The sequence below is a fragment of the Sorex araneus genome, chromosome 2, assembly GCF_027595985.1.
Source record: "Sorex araneus isolate mSorAra2 chromosome 2, mSorAra2.pri, whole genome shotgun sequence".
NCBI classification, from domain to species: domain Eukaryota; kingdom Metazoa; phylum Chordata; class Mammalia; order Eulipotyphla; family Soricidae; genus Sorex; species Sorex araneus.
The window spans coordinates 25,978,273-26,003,488 of NC_073303.1; the positions used below are offsets into that span (position 1 = coordinate 25,978,273).

At 59.8% G+C, this 25,216-nt stretch overlaps 1 protein-coding gene across 2 annotated transcripts in view; it reads right to left on the bottom strand.

Moving 5' to 3' along the window:
• The window catches only part of SCUBE3 (signal peptide, CUB domain and EGF like domain containing 3), a 41,848-nt gene extending 18,021 nt beyond the window's left edge, over positions 1-23,827 (bottom strand). For both annotated transcript variants that reach the window (XM_055126898.1, XM_055126897.1), the window contains exons 1-6: positions 23,703-23,827; positions 7,598-7,720; positions 5,828-5,953; positions 2,245-2,379; positions 1,007-1,132; positions 508-624 (exon numbers count right to left, since the gene is read on the bottom strand). In XM_055126898.1, coding sequence (XP_054982873.1) covers positions 508-624; positions 1,007-1,132; positions 2,245-2,379; positions 5,828-5,953; positions 7,598-7,720; positions 23,703-23,787 — 712 coding nt within the window. In that variant the 5' untranslated portion in view covers positions 23,788-23,827. The remainder of the gene's footprint in view (positions 1-507; positions 625-1,006; positions 1,133-2,244; positions 2,380-5,827; positions 5,954-7,597; positions 7,721-23,702) is intronic.
• Between the last annotated feature and the right edge of the window lie 1,389 nt (positions 23,828-25,216).

Sequence of the window (25,216 nt, forward strand, 5' to 3'; positions counted from 1 at the left end):
AGGGTGGGAACCAAGGGGTCGACCGGGTGCCCAGAGAAGGGCAGTGTGCCAGGGACACGGATGGGGTATCCTGTGTCTAACAGCCTCAGGCTGGCGTCAGCGGGGCAGGGACAGGGCTGCGGGTGGGGCTGAGAGGGAGTGTTGTGGGAATGTAGACAGAGAAGGAAGTGGGGGGCTCGGGGAGGGGACCCGCAGGAAGAAAACAAGCCCTGAGAAGAGAAAAATGACCTTCGGCATCAGGAGGCCCCCTGGACAGTGTGGCTGGGCAGCCCCAGCTCGGGCGTCGCCCACCCTCCCCATCCTGGTCTCCCCCCACCTCAGCCACGCCCATCCCTGGGGGAGGAGGCGGAGGAGAGGGTGCTCCAAGTGGAGGGGGGACTCGGGGCTCTCAGAGTTGGCCCTCTCTAGCCCTGCCACCGTGTCTGGGTCTTGTCCACTCGCCAGTCCTCCTGTGGCCCCCCTCCAACCCCCCCCCCGTCTGCTCCCCAGCCCGCCTGCCTCACCCACCAATGCATGTCTTGCCGTCTGCATGCAGCACAAACTTGACGTGGCAGCCGCACCGGGGCCCCTGCTCTGTGTCATCACATGTGTGCTGGCAGCCGCCGTTTCCATAGTTACATGTCACTGTGTGGAGAGCAGAGGGCAAGGACACATGAGCCTGGAGACGTCTTGGTGGCTTAAAGCCTTTTTTTTTTTCTTTTTGGGTCACACCCGGCGATGCTCAGGGGTCACTCCTGGCTCTGCACTCAGGAATCACCCCTGGCCGTGCTCAGGGGACCATATGGGATGCTGGGAATCGAACTCAGGTCGGCCGCGTACAAGGCAAACGCCCTACCCGCTGTGCTATTGCTCCAGCCCCGGCTTAAAGCATTTTCCCTGGGCACCTGAGGTCCCGGCCAGCACCTGGTCCGGGGTCCCAGAGAGGGCGCAACATGGCTTTCTTGCCCGGCTGCCCCCCCGACTCGCGCCACCCCACTGCCCCCGATCGCCCCGAGGAGTGTCTCACATTTACAGTCCCGCTGGTTCTTGGTAAGCTCGAAGCCCGGGCGGCACTCACAGGCGATGCCCCCTTTGGGGGTCTCCCTGCAGATGTGAGCACAGCCGTGGTTCTTGTTCATACAATTCATTCCTTCTAAAAGCGGAAAAAGGGGGTACATGACTGCACTGTGCTTGGGGAGCCCTGGGGAAGAGGAGCTGGGCAGAGGAAATAAGGGGGGGGTTGGCCGAGGAGAGCACCCCGCAGTCCTCCCCCCCACGCCTCCTGTCCCACTCACAGACTGGGTGCTCCTAGGGAAACCACACTCGTGCACTAATACCCGACCCCCAGAAAACCAGCCCCATCTCCTCTCCTGCAGCCAGCCCCCCGGGGGCTGGCCGTCACAGTGCCAGGTGTCCCACAGAATTGGGAAGCACCCAGAACAGTTTAAGACCAGATCTCTTGCCTCAAAGAGCTTTGAGTCAAACCGGGTAAGAGAGATGACAAATTGGTACAGATAAATTAATTTTATTATGTGTGTGCAGGGGGAGGGTAGGGTGTGTGTGGGGGACATACTTGGTACTGCTCAGGGCTTACTCCTGGCTCTGTGCTCAGGGATCATGCCTGGCAGTGCTCAGGGGACAATACATGGTGCCAGGAACAGAACGAGAGTCTGCTGCATGCAGGAACCTTACTCCTGTGCTAGCTCTCCGGGGTCCAATAAGTGCACTTTTGGGGGGGTGCCACGCCCGGCAATGCTCAGGGGTTACTCCTCGCTCTGCACTCAGGAATCCTGGCAGCGCTCAGGGGAGTCCCTATGGGATGCTAGGATCGAACCCAGGTTGGCCACAAGCAGGGCAAATGCCCTACCGGCTGTACTAGAGCTCTAAGATAAACAGTTTTAGTCAATAGACATTTATGAAGTTGTTGTTACGTGCAAAGCAGTCAGTAGGTGAGGTGCGTGAGGGGCCTAGAAGGACGAGACATGCCTTTCTGTCCTGTAGCTGTCACATACTCACGGAACCAAACAACCCTTCCTCACCTCCCCACTTACACCCTCCCCCCCACCACCACCCCTTCCCCGGTCCCCATCCCTGTCCCATCCAAGGAATAAGGTATCACCGATGCTGGACACAGTGCACCCCATTGTGCCCTCCGCCCCACAGCCCCAAGCTGCACCTGTGTGCCAGCGCAGAGCACCCCAGCAGCTGGGCTGAGGAGCCGGGGTGGGCCTGCGGAAAGGACGGGGTCGTACAGGGCACACTGACCTTCTGGCCGCTGGATGCAGGTGTGCTGGTTGTCGCTGAGGAAGAAACCCTCCCGGCAGTGGCACTCGTAGCTGCCCATCATGTTGACACAGCTCTGCTGACAGCCCCCATTGCCCTCGGCGCACTCATCCACGTCTGGGCCAGAGAGGGGGGGCCTGAGGGTGGGCCCTGGACCAAGCAGCAGGGGCGGGGCCAGGCCAGAGCCCCGCCCCGCCCCGCCCACAGCGCCCCGCCCCGCCCACCGCGCTCTGCCACGCCCCACCACGCCAGGCCGCGACAGTAGACCTGGCCCTTCTGCCCTCATCAGCTCAGGGGCCACTGTGTCCCTGCCAGCCAGCCTTTGCCGCAGAGCTGGCGAGATAAGCAAGCAGGGAGGGGGCACCTGAATGTGGTTCCCCTAGGTGACAACCTGCACCCCCAATGAACAGGTCTGAGGGCAGAGATATGAAAAGGGGTGGGCAGAGATAGTGGAGGGGGGTCACGGGCTTGCTGGGTGTGTGGACCCACCCAGAGCCACAAAAGATCCCTGGAGCTCTGCCAGGGCTCAGTCCTGAGCACACAGCCAGGAATAGTGAAGGGAAGAAAGGGAAAAAGAAAGAGAAAGAGGAAAGAGAAAAGACGGAGAGAAAGGAGAGAGAAGAAAGAAAAAAAGAAAGAAAGGAAAAGAAAGAAAAAGAAAAAGAGAAAGAGGGAGGGAGGGAGAGAGGGAAGAAAGAAAGAGAAAGAAAAAAGAGAAAGAGAAACTGATCATTTGGGGGGTAGGTATAAACACGTTTATTAAATGGAACATACCCATTAAAAACAAGGGAAACTTGTCTACAAATGAAGGTAGAGACTCAGTGGGTCAGACTGTATTCTGACTGCACCAAACCAGGAGTGAGGGATGGAGGGGAGAGGGGGAGGGGTGGTGAGGAGGTCAGCCTACAGAAGGAACAGGGGTGTGGGCTGCAGGGGCGGCCAGGGCAGGTGGGGAGGGCGGCCGCCCCCCCCTGTGGGGCAGGGACCACTTCTCCGCCCCCACCAGGCCCCCTCCCCCCTCCCCACTTCACGCCTGGGCTTGCTGCCACTCTCCCCAGCCTTTCTCCTATTTTGGTTTAACAAAACAAAGTCTGGTAGCTTGGCGGGGAGGGATGGGGAGCCTGCCAGGCTGAATCAACACCCCAATCACCAGCCGGGTCCCCGGGGGCCTGAGCTCTCCCAGGGACTCCCGCGGACCTCAGCCTGCTCTCTGTGCATGGAGGAGACGGGTCCCCAGCTGGACTCAGGAATCTGCCCGTCCACTCCCCCTGAAGTCCCATTCTTGACCTGCTGGCTAGGGGGAGGCCCAGACCCACTGGCTTCTGCCCCAAGAGGCCCCGTCGGGAAGCAAATTCCCCCGGGTTCTGGGGCTGGGGCTGAGGTCCAGGGCCCGGGTCTTCTCAAGTTCCCCTAAAAGTCAAACATAGACACCTTCAACCCGAGCCCTACAGCGGGGTTTAGCCGATCCCTTCCCCCACCAAGGGGTGACTCTCCTCCAAGCAGTTAGGGGGGCACTGGCCTTGGTGAGCACTGGGGGCAGCCAAGGCGCACAGAGTAGCTGTCTGTGTGGGTACCAGGGCCCCGGGGTCAGCATCTCAGGAAGCCCACGGGGGGGGCGTGAGCTGTGCCCTGCGGGGGGAGGTGGCCAGGACTGGGGCCGCTGCAGGAATGAGGGTCCTGGGAGTGGAACTGGATAACCCTGTTCCAGAGATAGAACGTGACTCCCCTCCCCAACCCCTTGGTCTTTGGGCCACAGCTGGTAGTGTTCAGGGGTTACTCCTGGCTCTGTACTCAGGGATCACTCCTGGTGGGCTCTGGGGACCATATGGGACGCTGGGAATTGAACCTGGGTCAGCCGCATGCAAGGCAAGCGCCGACCACTTACCCACTGCACTAGAGCTCTGGCCTCAGAACATGATTTTATTTTCCTTTTTTCTATTGAAGGCCTCAGGCACAGCTTAGAGCACCCAGGGTGAACCAACACCCCAAATCACCACCCTGGGCCCCCCAAGCTCGTCCTGAGATTCCCTCTTGCGTGACCGCACCCCACGCAGCCACCGCTCTCCATGCCCTCAGCCTCCCTCCCTCCAGGCCCTCCTCAGGCCGGCTGGCTGGGCGGACCTGGCTGGTCAGTACTTGGGTCAGACTGTTCGGTCAGTGCTGCTCTCGGGCCCGCTGATTCTGGGGCTCCCAGAGCCACACTCAGCAGTACTCAGGGGAAGCAGAAGGTGCAGGTGCTCCAGCCCTTGCAGCCACTCTCCGGCCCCATGACGGGGTTTGGAGGCAGCTCTGTAGTTGGGAGACTCTCGAGGCTAAGGGAACTTCAGGAAATCCATCCTGAAGTTGAAGGCAAGATGCTTTTGCCTAGTTTATTTGCTTTTGCTTGGGGGCCACACCCGGCTATGTTAGGGAGACTATACGTGGTGCCGAACCCAGGTCAGCCACGTGCAAGGCAAGCGCCCTACCCACTGTGCTCTCTCTCTGGCCCCCAACTTCGTCAACTTTTCGGTGGATCCTGTTTCTCTTCCTTTCCTGCTCGTTTCTACTCTTCCATTTTATCTTTGGGCCCCCAAAGGAACGTGGGAGAGAACTCCAGGGCCCCATTCTCAAATCCTTTTCAGATGTGGGCTTTGGGCTTTCTCCTCGGGAAGGATCCTGATGGGAGGCCCAGAGTATCGCTTGTGGCAGAGATCGGAGCCGGGCTGAGTTTCCCGGAGGCTCTCTCCGCTGTGCTCCGCTGTGCTTCAGCTCCAGGACAGACCAGAGGGGACGGGGCATCAGAAGGGAAAGCGGGAAGAAGGCAGCCTTCCGCAGCCCCCCGGCACACACCCCATCTCTGACCTCCCGCCGTCCACGGCTGACGCCCGCCGCGTGCAGGGTTTCACGGGGCCCTTGGCACGCGCTCCGGTGGCACCCAGGGGTGGCAGGTCCCCGTGTCCACTGAGGAAGCTGGGCTTCCCAGGGCTGGACACGTCTGCGGGCAGGCCACAGAGCCAGGCTGAGAGAAGCCACATGCCCTTCCTGCCGTCTCTCCAGCCCGAGCTTCAGCTGCTGCACCCTCTCCCGGCCGGAACCTATTCTGATGGGTTTGACCAGGGCTGGGTTATTTCCTCCTCGGTGCCCGACTCCAGGGGGACACTGGACACTGCTCTTTTTTTTTTCTTTTTGGATCACACCTGGTGATGCACAGGGGTTACTCCTGGCTCTGCACTCAGGAATTACTCCTGGCGGTGCTCAGGGGACCATATGGGATGCTGGGAATTGAACCCGGGTTGGCGCATGCAAGGCAAACGCCCTACCCGCTGTGCTATCGCCCCAGCCCCCTCTTGTTTTGTTGTGTGCCTCCCGAGTGGTACTCAGGGGGGGGGGGGACAGCAGTGGTTCTTGGCCAACCTGAGGATGCGACACTGGGCCCGGTGGTACTGGGGGCCTCCAAGGGCTGCACCAGCTCATGCTCAGGCAACTGAGTGGTGCCAGGAATCGAACCCGGGCTGGGTGCCTGCTAGGCCTGTCCAGGATATGGAAACTGCAGAACCCCCACCCACCCCACCACCACTTTGCTCACCCAGACAGTTGTGTCCGTCGTGTGCCAGGTGGAAGCCGTCATAGCAGGTGCAGCGGTAATTGCCAGGGATGTTAACACAGTCGTGGACGCAGCCCGCATTGTCCTCTCGCTCACACTCGTCCACGTCTGCAGGCAGAGGGCGGCTGAGCTGGGGCACCCACCTGCGGCCCCCCTCACCTCCCCCTTCCCTCCCCCCACCCCCGCCCTGTCCCCATCTGTCCTGGACTTTCTTAGAACGTCAGTGGGCCCAGAGAGTGTCCAGTGGGGAAGGCGCTGGCCTTGCACGCAGCCCACCCGGGTTCAATCCTCGGCACCCCTATGGTCCCCCGAGCCCCACCAGGAGTGAGTCCTGAACTCGGAGCCAGGAATAAGCCCTGAGCAGGCCTGGGTGTGGCCCCCAAACCAAATAAAAATAATAAAAGAATCTCTGAATCCTTTTGTCTATTGTTGGATTCTTTCCATTTATTTTACAACCATACATAATGCTTCAAAGAACATCTTGGCTCCCATTCTGCTTTGATTCTTTGTGGTTCCTTTGATTCAGTCTCTCATATTCCTGAGTCAGAGGGCATGAAATAACTCCCTCCTCACCTCCTACTCAGGGGTCACTTCTGGGGATGCTTGCAGGACCTTCCACAGTGCTGGGGATGGAATCAGGATTGGCTGCACGCAAGGCAAATGTCTCAAGCCCCGGAATTTCTCTTTGGCCTCTCAAAAACTTATTTTTCTGGGGCTCCCACATGTGGTCGTACACAGAGGCCACACCTGGCTGCTGTGCCCACAGGCCACACCTGGCAGTGCTCAGGAGGCCATACGCAATGTTGGGACTCGAACCGCTTCCAGCAGCCGCAAGACAAGCGTCTTAACCCCTGCATCACCTCTCTGGCCACACCCAAGGAACTTTCGGGAACCTTGCTCGGTAGGACAAAAAAATCACTTTTCAGTTTGTCAGGTCACCAGGAACGAGTTAGTGTATCTTGGCCGCTGAAATCTTAGCAACAGCGAAGACTGCACATTTCAAAGAGCATCTCACTTTAATCCGTGTCACTTAATTATTTGGGGAAGACCAAAAGGAAGAAAGGGGGAGGCAGAGAGATAGGGGTCAAGGCCCTTGTCTGCAAGCGATCAACTCAGGATGGATCCCCAGTACCAGATGTCTGTGGTGTCTTGAGCTTGGCCAGAAGCAACCCCTGAGCACAGAGCCAGGAGTCAGTCATGAGCACTGTAGGTGGAGCTCCCCTGCCTCCCCCAAAGACGGGAATATGTGATTATTTTCCACATGACCCCCGGAGGTAACTTACTTGAATTCCTTTTTTTTTTTTTTGGCTTTTTGGGTCACACCTGACGATGCACAGGGGTTACTCCTGGCTCATACACTCTGGAATTACCCCTGGTGGTGCTCGGGGGACCATATGAGATGCTGGGAATCGAACTCGGGTCAGCCGTGTGCAAGGCAAACGCCCTCCCCGCTGTGCTATCGCTCCAGCCCCACCTGCTTGAATTCCTGCCGGGCACGATGTGAGAGGATCAAGATGCAGACCCCCAAAGTGAGGGGGCTTTAGTCCTTGGGCTTCGGTCACATTCTGACGCCCCTCAGAGCCAGCCCAGACCCGGCCGGCAGGGCTGTGGTCTCCGCACGGTAGGAAGTGGTGCCCTCCCCCTCCCCCCAACTCCTCCACTCTGCCCAGCACTGGGGCTTCCCTCTTGGCAGGATGCAGCAGACGGGCGGGGGCTGCGGCACCGCCCCCCACCCCGCGCCCCAGGCCTCACCTTTGCAGTGTTTGCCGTCCCCCGTGTACCCAGACTTGCACATGCACTTGTAGGAGCGTGGCGTGTTCTGACAGATGGCATCGATGTGGCAGCTGTCCGTCCCCTCCACACACTCGTCCACATCTGGCAGGGTGGGTGCGGGGGGGTGGGGAGAACAGAGGGGGCCTGTGAGACCCTTCATGGGTACCTCCGGAAGGGTGGCTTGAAAGCGGCTCCCCAGGGCCCTGAAGCCCCTTGAACACACACACACACACACACACACACACACACACACACACACACACACACACACACAGCGAGAGAAGTCCAGCAGTGGCCATCCCGCTGCCACTCAGGAATCCAGAAAGACCCCATCCTGCCCTCGGCCATCCTGAACTGGGCCTGACAGCTAAAATCCGTCCTTCCAAACGCCCCCCTTGGCTGTAACAACAGACAAACCCTGACGCAGAGGCGCACACTGAAGTGATGAGAAATATTCCTCCAGGGGGAGCGAGGGACCATACATGGTGACCCTCCCTCCTCCTCCTCCTCCTCCTCCTCCTCCTCCTCCTCCTCCTCCTCCTCCGGGCAGGCTTAGAGGGGAGGGGAGGGGACAGACCCCCTCCTGGGCGGGTGGCGGGCCCAGCGGACACTGGTAATTAGAGAGGAAGCCCAGAAGGGGCGTCCTCCGCTCCCCCCCAGCCCGCACCAGGCCAGGCCTGCTCCCACTTGCCCTCCGTGGCGCCAGGGAGCTTTCTGGAGGCAGCTCCGTCCTGGGAGAGCGTCGTTGGCCACAGCGCTGTCAACAGTGGCGGCCCCGCAGCGGGCAGGGGCTGGAGCCTGCAATCCCGCGCCTGTCTCTGCTAAGCAGGGCCCTCGCGGCTCCATCCATCCTGCTCCCCCCCCCCCGCCGCAGATGGGCTTCTTATCCCCCAGGGCTGCTGCCGTCCCTGGCACCTCCCCTCCTCTCTCCCTGCGCCCGCCTGAGTGCTGGCAGGAGGTGTTTCTCAGCAGAGCTGGGTGAGGGACAGGCCACCCAAGATCCAGCAACAATAGGCGGCTCCTTGGGGCTCAAGGCGCTTCCCTCGCACACGAGGCCTCCCCCTGTGATCACGGTGGACAGACCCCCGAGCACGGCCAGGAGTGACCTCTGAGCACAGGGCCCGAGCACAGTCAGGTGTGGCCCCAAAATCAAATTAAAAAAGAAAAGGGGGGGCTGGAGGGATAGCACAGCGGGTAGGGCGTTTGCCTTGCACGCGGCCGACCCGGGTTCGATTCCCAGCATCCCATATGGTCGCCTGAGCACGGCCAGGGGTAATTCCTGAGTGCAGAGCCAGGAGTAACCCCTGTGCATCGCCGGGTGTGACCCAAAAAGCAAAAAAAAAAAAAAAAAGTGGGAAAGAGAAAGGGGGGGGATGTCTTGGGCCAAGAAACCAGTTTCTGCAAGGTAAAGGGGAGCCGAGTAGGGGACAAACGTTTCTTTGTGCTGCCCCTTCTCGGCGAGTCTGAGGAGGCGGGCGACAGAGGCTCCAAGGTAGAACCAAGGAAAAAAGTCGGGAGGACGAACAGGTGACAGGAAGCTGGACGTAGGCAGTGCACAGAGGCCTTAGGGATAAGGGGAGGGGCCCCAGTTGTCCGTCCAGAGAAGCCCCCCCCCCAAGTCAGTCCCAGGACCCTGCTCCGTGGTCTGGGCTTGGCTGCGCCCTCAGGAGTTTCTGATGCCGCTCAGGTGAGTCTCTGGGCCCCGAGACCCCGTGAACCTCTGCTGAGGCCAGAGGTGGAAGGGACCACTGATCTCCCCGGAACCCGGGAGGGACAGAAGCGCAGCATCAGCTGTGAAAGAGCGGAGGGGAGCCAGAGCACAGGGCAGCAGCTGGGCCCCTGGCCGGGCAGGGCTGGGTCCCTGAGTGCAAGCTAGGAGCAAGCCCTGAGCACTGCTGGATGTGGCCCCCAAACTGGCAAAGGTGGGGAGGGAGAAAGGTATGGGGGAAGGGAGAGAGAGGGAGGGAGGGAGAGGGAGAGGGAGAGAGGGGGAGGGAGAGGGAAGGAAGAGGGGGAAGGAAAGAGGGGGAGGGAGGGAGAGGGAGGGAGAGGAAGGGAGGAGGAGGAGGGAGAGAGGGGGAGGGAGAGAGGGGGAGAGAGAGGGAGGGAGGAGGGGGGAAGGAAACGGGGAGGGAGGGAGAGGAAGGGAGGAGAGGGAGGGAGAGGGGAAGGGAGAAAGAGGGAGAGGGAAGAAGGAGGGAGGGAGAGGGAAGAGGGAGGGGGAGGGAGAGGGAGGGCGGGAGAGGGGGGAGGGAGAGGTAAAAAATCAAAACAGTGGGTTCATGAAGGGGATCTGCAAGCTACAGTATTTTGGGCTTTTGTTAAAATTGGGAGGTGGAGAGGTAGAACGGGAACGGGGGTGACGCACTTGCCTTGCATGCGGCCAACTCCAGATTGATTCCCAGGACCCAATATGGGCCCCTGAGCACTGAGCTAGGAATGACCCACAAACCAAAATAAATCGACAGATAAAACAACAACAAAAAACACAGATAATACACGTGCTTGGGCTTATCATAAATCTATTGATTCCAAATCCTTAAGAGGCTTGATTTTTTAATTTTTTTTCTTTTTGGGTCACACCCGGTGATGCACAGGGGTCACTCCTGGCTCTTCACTCAGGAATTACTCCTGGCGGTGCTCAGGGGACCATATGGAATTCTGGGATTCGAACCCAGGTCAGCCGCGTGCAAGGCAAACGCCCTACCCGCTGTGCTATCGCTACAGCCCCAATTTTTTAAATTTTTATTTATTTATTTATGTTGCTTTTTTGGCCACACCTGGTGGTGCTCAGGGGTTACTCCTGGCCCTACACTCAGGAATCATCACTCCTGGCATTGCTCAGGGGGACCACATGGGATTCCAGTGATTGAACCCAGGTCGGCTGCATACCAGGCAAATATCTTCCCCACTGTACTATCTTTCTGGGCCCAGTGTTTTATTAAAAAAAAATTGGGGGGGCCACACCTGGCAGTACTCAGGCTTCACTCCGAGTCTGCGCTCAGAGATCACGCGTGACGGTGCTTGGGGAACCGTCCGTGATGCCGGGGATTGAACTGGGGTCAGCCTCATGCAAGGCTAGCACCTCGACCCCTGCCCTCTTTCTCCAAACCTTTGATATGTTCTTTTAAAAAGTCTAAAATTTAACTCCCCATGGTGCTGGGGGACCGTAAGTCATGCCAGGAATTGAACTGAGGTTAGCCATGGGCAGGAAAGCGCCCTAACCATTGGGCTCTCTCTGGCCCCCCCATATAGAACTTTTTAAAAATAGGGGTCATACCCAGGGGTACCTGGGGACCACCAGATCTACACTGGCAGTGCTTAGGGGGCGACATGTGATATGGGGGGTGGGACTCGGGGGTCTTGCACCTGCTGGGCATCTGAGCCCTCCCCCTTCCGTCCCTCCCAGCCCCCACTGCTCCTTATTTTCTTTGATCCTTTTACTAAGGGACCTACCTGGGAATCCCTTGAATTTATTGTTTTTTTTGTTTTGTTCTTGCTTTTTGGGTCACACCTGGCGATGCACAGGGGTTACTCCTGGCTCTGCACTCAGGAATTACCCGTGGCAGTGCTCAGGGGACCATATGGGATGCTGGGAATCGAACCTGGGTTGGCCGTGTGCAAGGCAAACTCCCTACCTGCTGTGCTATTGCTCCAGCCCCCAAGGAATCCCTGGAATTTATAGGCAACTACGCATCATAGCTGGACACAGGAAACTGTCTCTGTGTGCAGGGTTCCTGAGGTTCCCGGAGAAGGGAAGTCAGGTGTCAAGTGGGGGAGCGGAGTGTTCCCAAACACTTGGCCCCAGGGGCCAGAGCGACAGTGCAGTGGGGAGGGCGATTGCCTTGCACACGACTGACCTGGGTTCCATCCCCACCTGGGCCCCCGAGCACCGCCAAGAAGTGACTTCTGAGTGCAGAGCCAGGAGTAAGCCCTGCGTATGGCCAGTGTGGTCCCCAAACAAAAACAAACCAAAAAAACCCCAAAAAACTGGGCCTCACCTCAAACTTTCTGGATGTCTCTGCAACTCGGCCCGCTCCCCGCTCCAGCTCTCCCCCACGCCTCTGTGAGGCTCTGAGGGAGCCTGTCTCACCTCCCCCGGAGGCTGTGCAGTCCCAGGGCTCGGCCTGCCGGGAACCAGCCCCAAGGGAAGGGGGAGAAGGGGCCACAGAAGAGCAGCTCTTACGACCCACCGCCTGGCCCTCCAGTCAGGAAGGGGCTGCCTGGAGAGGGAGAACCATGAAGAAAACGGCGACAGCTCACACGCTACCCGAGGAAGGACCCAAACTGGAACCATCGGTTCCCCGGTCAGATCCTGCACTGCCACGCCCGAGACAGGCTCCTGGATTCTCTTGGTTCCTCCTCTTTAAAATGGGTCAGGAGGGGCCGGAGCGATAGCACAGCGGGTAGGGCGTTTGCCTTGCACGCGGTCGACCCAGGTTCAATTCCCAGCATCCCATACGATCCCCCGAGCACCCCCAAGAGTGATTCCTGAGTGCAGAGCCAGCAGTAACCCCTGAGCATCTCTGGGTGTGACCCCTCCAAACCAAATACATAAAAAATAAAGCGAGGCAGGTGTGCTGGAGCGATAGTACAGCAGCACAGCAGGGAGTTGCTGATCCAGGGTCGATCCCCGGCATCCCACAGGGTCACAGGATTTGATCCCTGAACACAGACAGAGCCAGGAATAAGCCCTGAGCACCACCACCACCACACAAATGAAAAATAAAATAAAATAAAATGGGGCTCCGAGCAAAGGCTGCCCTGGCCCTGGGCGAAGCAGGAAGCATCTCTGGGGGTGTCCAGGAGGACTCTGGTGGGATGGCGCCACGTCAGACGTGCAGAAGGTGAAGGAAGTGTCAGCCCACGAGGAAGGCAAGGCGCCCCGAAGCTGAGGTCTGATGTCTTCCGAAGTTTTGAACCATTTCCTCCTGCCTTTCTGTGGGGCCATAATAGCTAAACTCAGGAATCGCTCCTGGCGGGTTTGGGACCACGTGAGGTGCCGGGGATAGAACCTGGGTCAGCCACATGCTAGGCAAGCTCCCAGCTTGCTGTGCTATTTCTCTGGCTGCCTCTGCTATTGTTTTATTTGTATTTTGCTTTTTGGGTCACACCCGGCGATGCTCAGGGGTTGCTCCTGGCTCTGCACTCAGGAATCACTCCTGGCGGTGCTCCGGGGACCATACGGTATGCTTGGGATTGAACCCGGGCCGGTTGCATGCAAGCAAACGCCCTACCTGCCGTGCTATCGCTCCAGCCCCATCTGTTGTTGTTTCAAAGCCACCTCCCGAGGCCCAAGGCTACCTGAGCTCCCAGTCCTGCAGCTGCCCGCAAATGGACACCGCCCAGCACCGCCGAGGACCAGCCAAGCTCATGCCGCCCCCAGCCCCCACCTTCTGCCCAGGACTCCCCCTCCCAGCAGTCTGTCCCAGAAGGCGCCACTCCTCCCTGCACCCTCTGCACCTCTGGGCCATCCTCCTGTCCTCTGCGCCCCCACCCCATGCCCCACTTCACCTAGGAGATGCACTTTCTGTTCCAGACACACGGTCCTGGGGCTATTGTTCAGTTCAGCTGCTATTATTATTACTATTATTATTATTATTAATTATTTAGTTCTGGGGCCATATGTGACCGTGCTGGGGGATGACTCCTGGTTCAGTGCTCAGGGGGCCATGTGGTGTAGGGGATCAAACCCAGGCCTCCCACCTGCAAAGCCAGCGCCCAGTCCTTAGAGTAACCTCCCTGGCCCTCCGCTGCTGTTCTCTCCTGTTGCAGTTTGGTCTGGTTTGGGCTTGCACCCGAGGGTGTTCTGTGCTCAGGAATCTCGCCTTTGGGCTCGGGGGGCCATATGGAGTGCCAGGGGTGCAGCCTAGGCCCAGCACACGCAAGGCCAGCGCCCGACCCGCTGTATTATTTCCCTGGCCTCCTCTGCTGCCCTTTGCAAGCCGCCTCCTGAGGCCTGCCTGGCCCACCTCTCCTCTGGCCCCGGGAGGCAGGCATGGGTGTGTGTGTGTGTGTGTGTGTGTGTGTGTGTGTGTGTGTGTGTGTGTGTGCGTGCGCGCGCGCACTCGGAACCCAGTCTTAGCACTCACAAGTGACCACTCTGCCCACCCCCCCGAGCTTTAGAACTTCCTTTTCCAGACAAAGACCCAGAGCAGCAATGGGGATGGAGGGGCTGAGAGGAATGTTCTGGAATGATCCAGTCGTACCCGTCCGAATGCCAGCGGTCCGAGCCAGCCTTGGAGCTTCCTCGCTCCCTTCTTTGTGAAGGGGAGAGATAATGGTCATCATCATATTTGATGCTCCTGAAAACAGCATCTCTCTCCCCTGGGCTTGCCCCAAGTCCGAGCTGATTCTGGTCCAGTACTTAGCGCTACAGTGCACATCGTAAGTGCTCAGTGAAAGTTCACTCTCCATGAAGAAAGTAACAGAACCCCAGAACTGGCCTACAGAATGGAGCTGATCTCGGGGGTGGGAGCAGGAAGGGGACACTGCAGGGTTTGGCGTTAGATCATTGGGTGCGTGAAGCTGACCACAAACAGTATTGCAAATCATGGTGCCTCAAATTAAAAAAAAAAATTTTTTTTTAAAGAGAAAGTGTGTGTGTGTGTGTGTGTGTGTGTGTGTGTGTAGGGTGAGGTTGCTGGGAAGGGAACCCCGGGCCTCCACATGTAAAGCATGCAAAAATACCTCACTATTTTGTCGTTGTTGTTTTGGGTCACACCCAGCAGTGCTCAGGGCTTACTCCTGGCTCTGTGCTCAGGGGTCCCTCCTGGTGGGCTCGGGGGGACCATGTGGAGTGCCTGCGGGGATCCAACCTGAGCCGGCCGGGAGCAAGGCAAGCGCCTTCATCCCCTGCTTCACCATATATTTTGTGGGGGAGGGGGAACCCGGCTCAGGGGTTACTCCTGGCTCTGCACTCTGAGGGTCACTCCTGGCAGTGCTTGGGGGGCCACACGGGATGCCGGGGATCGAACCCTGGTTAGCAGTGTGCGAGGCAATTGTCCTACCTGCTGTCCTATATCGCTCCAGTCAGAGGTAGTTTTATTGCCTCCGACTTTCTCCTTGGAATCCTTTCTGCTCTCCGCTCTCTGCTCCCCCTTTAGAAAGTCCCCCCTTTGGGTCTGGTGTGGGGGGATGCAGCCCTGCAGGTGCCCACTCCAGCCCCCCAGCCCCCCCCACAGCAGAGAGGGACACTGGAGGGAGCCCCACCCCCCAGTGAGCTCCACCCCCACTCAGGGTGCCTGGATGAATAATGCTGAAAGGGGGCGGGCGCTGGCTGCCGGGGGGCCCCTGCCTTCACTGCTTCACCCTCTCTGGGCACCGACACATGGGTCTGCATGGCCCCAGCATCCCAGACAACTCTTCTGGCTGTGCTGCAGAGCTGCTCACGCGCACAGTGCTCAGTGCTCAGTGTGGGGAGGGAGGCGAAGGTTCAAAGGCTGACCAGGAGTGCGGATTATATCACACAGGGGCTCCTGAGTCCCTTCTGAGGGTCTCCTCCAAGGAAGCCACAAACCACAAACCGACCCCCACACCCCCCAAGGATATCCTTCATCTCCTTCAAAGTCCCATCTAGGACAGAGAGCCCAGGGCAAAAGCACTTGCCTTACAGGCAGCTGACCCAGGTTTGACCCCTGGCCCCACTTGTGGTCTTCAGAGCCCCACTGGGAGTGATCCCTGAGCACAGAGCCAGGAGTACGCCCTTGGCACCACTGGGTGGACGAACAAATAAAAAGCAGCTGCAGCCCCTCCCCCCATTCCCTCTCTCTCCCTCAGACTTTTTTTTTTCCTTTTTGGGTCACACCCGGCGATGCACAGGGGTCACTCCTGGCTCTGCACTCAGGAATCACCCCTGGCGGTGCTCAGGGGACCATATGGGATGCTGGGAATCGAACCTGGGTCGGCCGTGTGCAAGGCAAGCGCCCTACCCGCTGTGCTATCGCTCCAGCCCCCTTCCTCAGACTTTTGATGGTCAGGACTGGCCAACCACCACCCCCTGATAGCTTTTATCTGTACCATATACCAGGAATTTTTACTCCTTGTGCTTTTTTACACCCTAGGGCAGGACTTTTGACTCTGTGAGACCCGTTCAGCAGCTGCAATGGAGGTGAGTAGATTCACTCAAGCCCCTCAACCGAGAGTCACGGAGTATCTGTGTTGTGTCAGGCCAGGTGCCAGGTGAGGCAGGCAGAAGCGAGAAGGACAAAAGATGCAAGTCACTTACTTGGTGAGTATTTGTTGGGGACAGAGTGATTGTACAGCGGGGAGGGCATCTGCCTTGCATGGAGCCAACTGGGTTCGATTTCTGCCTCCCATATGGTCCCCCGAGCACCACCAGGAGTGGTTCCTGAGCAGAGAGCCAGGAGTGATCCCTAAGCATTGCTCGGGGATGCCCCAAAACAAAAACTTGTCCAGTCATTGGACAGGAAGAAGGGTGGGTGATGCATGGTGGGTGGATGGATGGATGATGGATGGACGGATAATGAATGAATGATGGATGGATGGATGGATGGATGATGGATGGACGGATGATGAATGAACGATGGTTGGATGGATGGATGGATGGATGGATGGATGGATGGGCTGCTGGGTGCACAGGTGAGTCTACACCATGACATCCTTTCTGTTCTGTAGGAAGAAGCTCTTCTCTTCATCCCCCTACAACTCCACATTTGTTCTGGACAGAGGACAGTCACGGGAAGTTGGTCATAGGGCAGGGAGAGGTACACAGAGAGAGGAAGAGGCCCTCTCAAGGCGCATATTTGGTGCTGCTTGAGGCTGCTTCCCGGGATCGCTCCCCTTTGGAAGGAGGCTGAGGCTTGGAGACCTGGACTATGCACAGGGGTGGGGGTGAGCAAGGCCTCGGGAGAGTCCCCCAAACCAATATGTGACCCAAGGAGAGGAGAGAGAGCACTGCTCTTCCAGGAAGAACCTTTGGGGAGGCAGGTGGAGAGACAGTCTGGGGGGTAGGGTGCTTGCCTCGCACACGGCTGACACAGGTTAGATCCTTGGCATGTATATGGTGCTTACAGCCCTGCCAGAGTGATCCCTGGGCACAGAGCCAGGAGTCAGTCTTGAGCACTGCTGGGTGTGACTCCAAAGCAAACCAAAAAAGTAGGGGCCGGAGTGATAGCACAGCGGGGAGGGTGTTTGCCTTATACAAAGCTGACCTGGGTGCGATCCCCAGCATCCCATATGGTCCCCTGAGTGCCACTAGGAGTGATTCCTGAGTGCAGAGCCAGGAGTAACCCCTGAGCACTGCCGGGTGTGACCCAAAAATATAACAACAACAACAAAATACCCTTGGCACAGCCGGCCCAAGCTCTACCTTTAGTCATACATTTGAGCACACCCCCCCCCCCCCCGCAACCACCCAATCACCCAGCACCTCCATGAGTGACCCTGAGCACAGAGCCAGGAGTAAGCCCTGAGCACTATTGTGTGGCCCAAAACCAACAAGAAAAAGGAAGTAGTCATGGTTTTCACAGGAGCTCAGCCTGTTTCTGGGAGGTTCAGGAGAAGCAGGTGACGCCTGGTGAGGGCAGGGCCGGAGGGCTGAGCCTAGGGTCTCTGCAGCTTCCCTCTGCAGTGACCTTCACTCGAACAGACTCATTTGAACATCCCCCTCCTCAGTGGGCGATGCGGGGAGTGCGTGCTGGAAGGACCAAGGGGGCTGCAGCAACGTCAAGCACAACTGGGTACACTGTGTTCCCATAAAGGGCAGGTTCCTAGGGGTCTTTGAGTAACTTGACTTCTGGATGGGGAGCGTTAGTCCAGTCAGTTGGAGCTCCTCTGGCCTCGATGGAGAAGACCCTCCTCCCCCTCACTGGGGGCAAGACCAACATCCCCCAGTCAGAAGAGAGCCGAGCACTTGAGGCATCGGTGGTGGCAGGGGTGCACGGGAGTGGGGGGACAGGCAGCGGGCAGAGGTGGGTCCCCACGGCATGAAAATCAATCTCCCTCGAACGAACAGGAAAAACAATGCAATGCATGACCACGTAACTGCAATCGAGGAGGGGCTGGAGAGATAGCACAGCGGGGAGGGCGTCTGCCTTGCACGTGGCTGACCCAGGTTCCATCCCCAGCATCCCATATGGTTCTCCGAGCACCGCCAGGAGTAATTCCTGAGTGCAGAGCCAGGAGTAACCCCTGTGCATCGCCGGGCGTGACCCAAAAAGAAAAAAAAATTTAAAAAAAGTAACTGCAAGCGAACCGTCCAGGCAGCCTGATCCTGTGTAGGGTTCTGGGTCTCATGGTAGAACCAGCAGGGGCTGACGGCCACTGTGCAGCCCTCTGTCCCCAGGCCAGCTGTCCCCGCAGGCTCCTACAGCCATCCCAGGAGTTCAGAAGCGACACCTTCATCCCTGGCCTACTCCCCCTGCCAAGTTCTGCACGAAGACAGAGCACTGGACAGCCGGGACTGAGTCCCGTGATTCCTGTCCATGAGGCTGAACATGCCAATGTCCCCCGCCCCGCCCCCCCCACCCCCCACCCCCTCGGCTGCACCAGCAGGCAGGGCTGTGGGGTGCCCCTTGGAGGGAAGGTGGGCAGAGACACAGCTGCAGGGAGGAACGTGTGGGCAGGTGTCTCCTACCCCAGGATTCACGGGCCGAAGGAGGCCGGAGCAGCTGGGTAGAAACAAAAAACAAACACCAGGGGATACAGGCCCCCGCTGTTAACAGCTCCCAACCGCCGAGGAAAACTCCAAATAAATATAATTAGAAACTTGTAAAAACGTCCTCTCTGTAACCCTGCTCCCCAGAGTCTGGCCTTTAAGCGTCCCCTTCTCCCAGCGTCCGGCCTCTTCATGCCCACAGTGCAGGGCAGGGCACGGCTGGAGGAGGGGGTGCGGGGGGGAGGGGGAGGCGAGGTGCCCCCTGTGGAGCCCGCATCAGCCCATGCAGGGGGTCCTGGCTCAGGCTGGCAGCCCAGCCCACAGCGCCAGAGGCAAGAGAGGACCACAGAGCTTTCTTCGGCGGGGTAAGACTGACAAGCAAACTGGAACCTCAGCCTGGAACTGGGAGACGCCCACGGGAGGGTCCTCACTGAGCACTCACCAGGAGTACCTGGCTGTGAGCCACGCCTGGCCCTCGGACCCATCCAGAAGGTGCCACAACTCTGGGGGGTGGGGGGGAGGGTCCACATGTGCACTCATGCACCTTTGCTCTGCCGGGCTGTTCCCGGGGCATGCTGCCTGGCTGGAGGGACATGGGAGAGAAAGAGCGGATGAGAAGAGAGTGACGGAGGCTGGAGCCGGGGAGCAGGGCCTGAGGAGAAAGTCCTGCTGGTCAGAATCTTGCCGTGTGGGTCTGGGCCTCCCGCAGGGGTATTTTTTGGGGGGACTCCATCTGGCGATGCTCAGGGGCTACTCCTGGCATTGCACTGAGGAATCACTCCTGATAGTGCTGGGCCTTGTGTGGTGCTGGGGATTGAACCCGGGCCGGCTGTGTGCAAGGCAAGTGCCCTACCCGCCGCACTATCTCTCCAGGATCCCGGCTGGGGCATTTCTTTTCTTTTTGTTTTGTTCTATTTGGGGGCCACATCCAGCGATGCTTAGGGGTCACCCGAGCTCTGGACCCATGAACTTATCGGACTCAAGGGACCCTGTGGGCTGGCAGAGATGGAACCCAGGCGGGCCGCATGCAAGGCCAGAGCCCTCCCCACTGTACCATCTCTTCACCCCGTCACTGGGGCATCTCCGTGCCGTGTGCCAGAGCTGCAAGACGAAGGGACCCAACTGGCACTGGAGCCCATGTGACGAGAGGGGAAGGAATTTCCCCAATCCTTGGGCTCATTTTCCTAACCCCACTGCACACCCCGGGGAGCACACGTCACTTCTCCCTGCAACGCCCCGGAGACCCTGTCTCCAGACTCGGGTCTTAAAACTGGGCTGAATAAGTGGGTACTACCAGCCTCAGGGACCAAGCCCCAGGCCACTCCACCTCTTTAATTCTCCAGTGAAAACAAGAGGACCGTGACACGCCAGCCCCTCTTTCCCTCTCACTGGCCTGGACACGAGCACACGCACACACGCGCACACACAGGGGCCCATGCACACGCACACCTGGGTCAGGCACACGTGTGCATATATACACGTGCATACAGACGCCCACGCACATCTGGGTCAGGTACACGCATGCACGCACATATGAGCATACACAGATGCCCATGCACATGCACATCTGGGTCAGGCACATGCATACATGCACACACGAACATACATAGACTCCCATGCACACGCACATCTGGGTCAAGCACACACATGCATGCACACACCAACATACAGACTCCCATGCACACGCACATCTGGGTCAGGCCCACGCATGCATGCACACACAAGCATACACAGACTCCCATGCACACGCACATCTGGGTCAGGCACACGCGTGCACGCACACACGAGCATACACAGATGCCCACGCACACGCATATCCGGGTCAGGCCCTTGCATGCACAGCAGATGTGCGCGCACACATTCACATGCTCATACACATCCAGGCTTATATGCGTGTACACATTCCCATCACATACATGTACACACGTATGCACACACCCAGGTCAGGCACACGCGTGCACATGGCCCCATGAACATGCGGCCAGGCCTGGCTCCTTCCACAGCAGGTCTCCTGCGCCCCCACCTCACTGCACTCAGCAGGCACTCTCTGCTTCCTGAAGGTTCCAGAAAAATAATCTCACAGAGCCGGTGGCTGCGAACTTTCCTCTGCCACTGCCGGCAGTAAATCTGGCCCCAGGGTCCTCCAGCCCCCACAGCCCTCCCTCACTCCACCCTGCAGAGGCAGAAGGAGATCAGGGGTCAGAAGTGGGACCGGTGTGATACTCCCCCGGCCCCCACTGCCCGGGGTGGGGGGCGTCTGTCAGTGAGAGGAGAGAGGTCAAAGGGATTCCAGAGGAATTTCTAGGCAGTCCACCCGCCTTCCCCACTCCTGGGGGGCGTGGGGGGGGGGATAAGGAGCCCAGGATGGGCACTGAGGGGCTGACTGGAGCTCAGGGCTCCGAGAGCGGGACCGCCCCCTCTGTTCTGTGGCGTGGATGGGGCACGAGGCGCTGCCCACGGGGCCACCCTCGCCCGCGGACACGGTCCTGGTTTCCATTTCGTTTTGGGGAGGGAGGGGCGGGGAGGAACAGTTCGCTCACTGTATGGGCTGCCCACAGGAGCCGGGGAAGCGGGGAGCAGCCACATGAAAGCGGAGGGAGGAGGGGTGGGGGAGGAGAGCGGGACACACACACACACACACACACACACACCCAGACAGAGATCCGAGACGCTCACGGACAGAGACGCCCTGTTTACCGGGGGGCGCGCGGACGGCGAAACTCTAAATACGCAACTTTATCAGCAACCAGCCAGGTAGAGGCTGGGGCCGGGCTGGCTCTCCCGCCCGCCCGCCCTGCGGACAAGTTTCCTAGCGAGCCCAGGAGACCTTTTCATTCAGCTGTAACCTGAGCCCTCCGCGGGGATTACGGCTTTTTAAACTGCGGCTGCTCCCCCCCCAGCTCCCCCCCCTCAAAAAAAGCAAAGCAAATTAATGCTTTTAAGTTAACAATTATCTTGGTTATCCAGTCTGTCTACTTTAGAATACACAGCCAGACACACTGGAAGACGCTCAGAGCCTCGCTGCCCCCTTGCGCACCCCCACTCCCAGCCATGCCAGCGCCCCCACCCAGCCTCGGGGGTTCTGGGGGGATGCAAGAGCAGGGGCACGGTCACTGTGAGCGACACTGAGTCACACAAGAGAGATGAGGAGCTCTTGTCACCTGATGGTGGCAAACCTTGCACGCGCACACACACACGCACCCACACGCACACACGTGTGCACACAGAGCCTGGCCTGCATTCTACCCCTCCATTCCCCAACTCCACATGACACTTGGGCTGTCCCCCTGGAGCTCTGAGGGAAAGGGGGGAGCGCCCCAGATCTCCCCAGAGGTGGGGGCAACTCTCTCTGCGCGGACAATGTGTATTTCGAAGACAGGCTGGCTCGGCACTGAGGAGCATGTGGTGTGAACGCACCCTCGGGACCCATGATGTGGCATGGGGGAGTAAGGGGTGCCGCCTCTCCCCACTCGGTCTAGGGATAAGGTCACCTGGGGGGGGGCGGGGAACATCCTCCTGGCCTGGCCACCCTGTGCCCTGGCCACCTCCTCAGACCAGTTTGCGCGTTTCTGAATAGCCGGGCCCAGGGCAGGGAGAGTCAGGGGGCAGGAGGAAGATGCCAGCTACCCCTGAGGGGGTGAAGTGAGGACCCCGGCCCGCCGAGAGAGTGAGTCCTGTAGCTGAAGTGCAAGTGCCTCTGCGTGACAGCACCTGTCCCTTCTAGGAGTCTCCAGCCCCCCCCAACCCCCCGGGACCCCGCGGAATACTGCACAAGAGACACTGGCTCCAACTTGAAAGCAGCCCTTATCTTGTCTGTGGATTATTGCATGAAATCTGCTCCTTCCTTCAGACTAAACTCCCGAGCTAATTCCATGTTATGAGTAAGTCAGCATGCACTACAAAAGCCAGCTTTGTTTATGAAAACACAAGTCAGTCCACGGCGGGAGGGGGGGGTGCTGTGCCCAGCCCGGGGGGGCCGTGGCTGTGGAGGGGCCATGGCTGGCCAGGGGTCCGAGCTGGGGACTGGAGCAGAGGGAGCGGCTGGGGGCTGCCAGCGGGTGAGGATAGGGTCTGACAGCTGTGGAGCTCTGCCGGGCTGCGTTGACGGACAGATCGGAGGAGGAAGGGGCTGGGGGGGGGGGGTTCAGGGAAGAGGTGAGCTTGGGGGGATGAGAGGATGGGGGGGCCGAGTGGGAGGGGGCCGTGAGTGGACACAGCGCAGAGGTGCTGAGTCCGGACACATAGGGTGCGGACTGCCAGGCGCTCGGGCTCCCCAACTCCCAAGTTCAATGTTCCCTTCTAGGCCAAGCATCTCCACACCCCAGCTTTGCTGCCCGGCTTCCCGCCCCCACCCCTCCTCAATCAGGAACCAGGGGCGTGGGGGCGGGCAGTAAAAAAGCAGGGGGCCTCCAGGGCAAAGCCTTTGCCAGGAGGAATTTTTCTTTTTGACCATATAAATCTCTTTCTGGGTGAGGGCAGGAGGGGGGAAGGGTGCAGCAAGCGGTCAATGGGGGGAGGGGAGACTGTCCCCCAGGCTGCCCGGGGCCCCCACCAACCCCGTCTCTAACAGCCCAGCCTTGGGGTCACGGATCGGGGCTCAGGGCCTCCCAGCCTCTCTCTAATTCCTAGAGGGATCCCTCAGAGCTGGCTGGCCTGGAATTTGACTTTGTTATTTTAATGCAATTCTGACCTGGATTTAAATGGAATTGGAAACCCGGGGCCTTAATAAATAAATATTATGATAAGAAATGAAAGCCATGCAAAGGCGAGAGACTCCCCCGCCCGCCCCCGCCCCCCTCCCCAAAGAGGCAGAAACGCGACATTCTTGCCCGGAGCCAGAGCGATGAAATTCTCCTCTCTTCGGCCGGCCCCTGGCCCCAGCCGCGGGAGAGCCGGCTTGGCCATAAAAGATGCTCCTTCTCGGTCCCGTTTGCCCACGGCAAAGGACCACCGCTTCCAAACGTCTAACTCTGCACGAGGGCTCGGGGAGGGGGGTGGCGGGGCAGAAATCGATGGCCTGGCGGAAAAGTTTTCCTTCTTTTCGTTCTCTCTCAACTTTAAGGCCACGACTGGAGTTTCTGGCAGTGTTTGAGAGAGACGGATCCGCTGAGACTTTGGGGAGGGCAAGCAGTCTGGGGGAAGATGGAGTAGCAGAACTGGGAGGTGCGCGGCGGTCCCTCCGGCCCAGGACCCCCGTGCCCGCCCCCATAAATACCCTCACCCGGCCCGGCCCGGCGCCTCCAACCTTGATGCGCGTGGGGCGCACCACGCAACCCCCCCCAACACACACACACACACACACACACACGCAGACACACACACTCGCCCCCCAGCCCAGCTCCCCGCCGGCCGTGACAGCCGCGCGCTGCCCCGCACCTGCCCCGGCCCGGGCAGCCGCGTCCCCGCGCCCGCGCCCCGCAGCCCCGCGCCCCGCAGCCCCGCAGCCCCGCGCCCCTCTCCGCTTACCTTGCGCGGCTTTGCCGTGCTGCGCGGCGCGGGCGTGGACCAGCAGGACGAGCAGGCAGAGCCCGGGCACGCGCCCCGAGCCCATGGTCGCGGCTCACACCGGGGCCGGGGGCAGCCGGGGCCGGGCCCCGCCGCCTGGGGCCGGCGGAAGCGGGCCGGGTCCCCGCGTGCCGGCGGGGGAGGGGACCGGGCGCCCCGCCGGGGCCGGGCGGGCGCGGGGCGCGGCGCCCTCGGCCGGAGGCTCCGGGCGCTGCCGGCTGCTGGCGGGCCGCCGGGCGGCGAGCGGGGCGCGGGGCGCGGGGCGCGGCGAGGCTGGGGGGCGCCGGGCTGGGCTCCGAATAATCGCACCCGCTGCCCAGCTTCGCCCCGAGAGAGCTGCAGCCCGAGAGCGCGCGGAGCCTCGGCCGGGGACCTGAGAAAGGGGAGGGGAAACGCAGCCCCAGAAACACGCCCTTTCTGCCTCTCTTTCTTCCTCTCCTGCTTTCTCTCAGGCTCCGGCTCTTTTTCTTCGCCTTTCTCCTCCTCCTCTTTCTCCTCCTCTCCTCGCTCTTTCTCGTTTTCTTCCTCCTCCTCCTCCTCCTCCTCCTCCTCCTCCTCCTCCTCCTCCTCCTCCTCCTCCTCCTCCTCCTCCTCCTCCTCCTCCTCCTCCTCCTCCTCCTCCTCCTCCTCCTCCTCCTCCTCCTCCTCCTCCTCCTTCTCCCCCCCTCCTCCCCCTCCTCCTTCACCACCTCCTTTTTCGTGCCCTTTTTTCCTTTCAAATGGGGCCTCGGCGCGGCGGCCGCTCCCCCTGCGCGCCCGGGCGCGGCGCCCCCTCCCCAGGCTGCCGGGCCGCCCGCTGCCTGCAGGAATTTACAATCCCGAGCTGGGGGAGCCGGCCCGGTCTCCATGGAGACGGCTTCCCCGGGAGCAGGGAGGTCAGGCGCAGACCGCGCACAATCAATGGATCAATGCAAGCCCCCGCTCGGCTCCAGACCAAACAGCACCAGGCTCCGGCTCATCGTGGCCCCGCGGGAAGAGTGGGGGATCGAGGGTGCGCCCCCCGGGCTCGCACGCCGGCCGGGACGCGCGACGCAAGGTTTTGCACGCACACCTCCAAGAGGAGACAAAGAGGGAGCCAGGGTGTCTGGGGGTGCTGGGGCGATGGGGAACTCACTGGCACGGAGTTCTGACCCGCAGCTCACACACACACACACACACACACACACACACACACACACACATACACAATCACACACACACCCTGGCACCCGGGACACAGCCACAGAGAGAGCGGCTCCTGCAAGTGCTCCCAGTAATGTTCTCTGTGCCAATTCTATGCCACACGGCACAGGACAGTTCCTGAGACACTTCTTGACACCCCTTTGATGGAGGGCCCAGAAGGAAGCCTGCTGGCCACTCCAACTGCCCGCTCCTGGGCAGAGAGGACCATGAAGCCAGCGCACTGCGCCACCCTGCCCAGATTCCTCTCTCCTCCTCTCCGGTCCAGGGCACAGCTGAGCCATAGACCCAAGCCC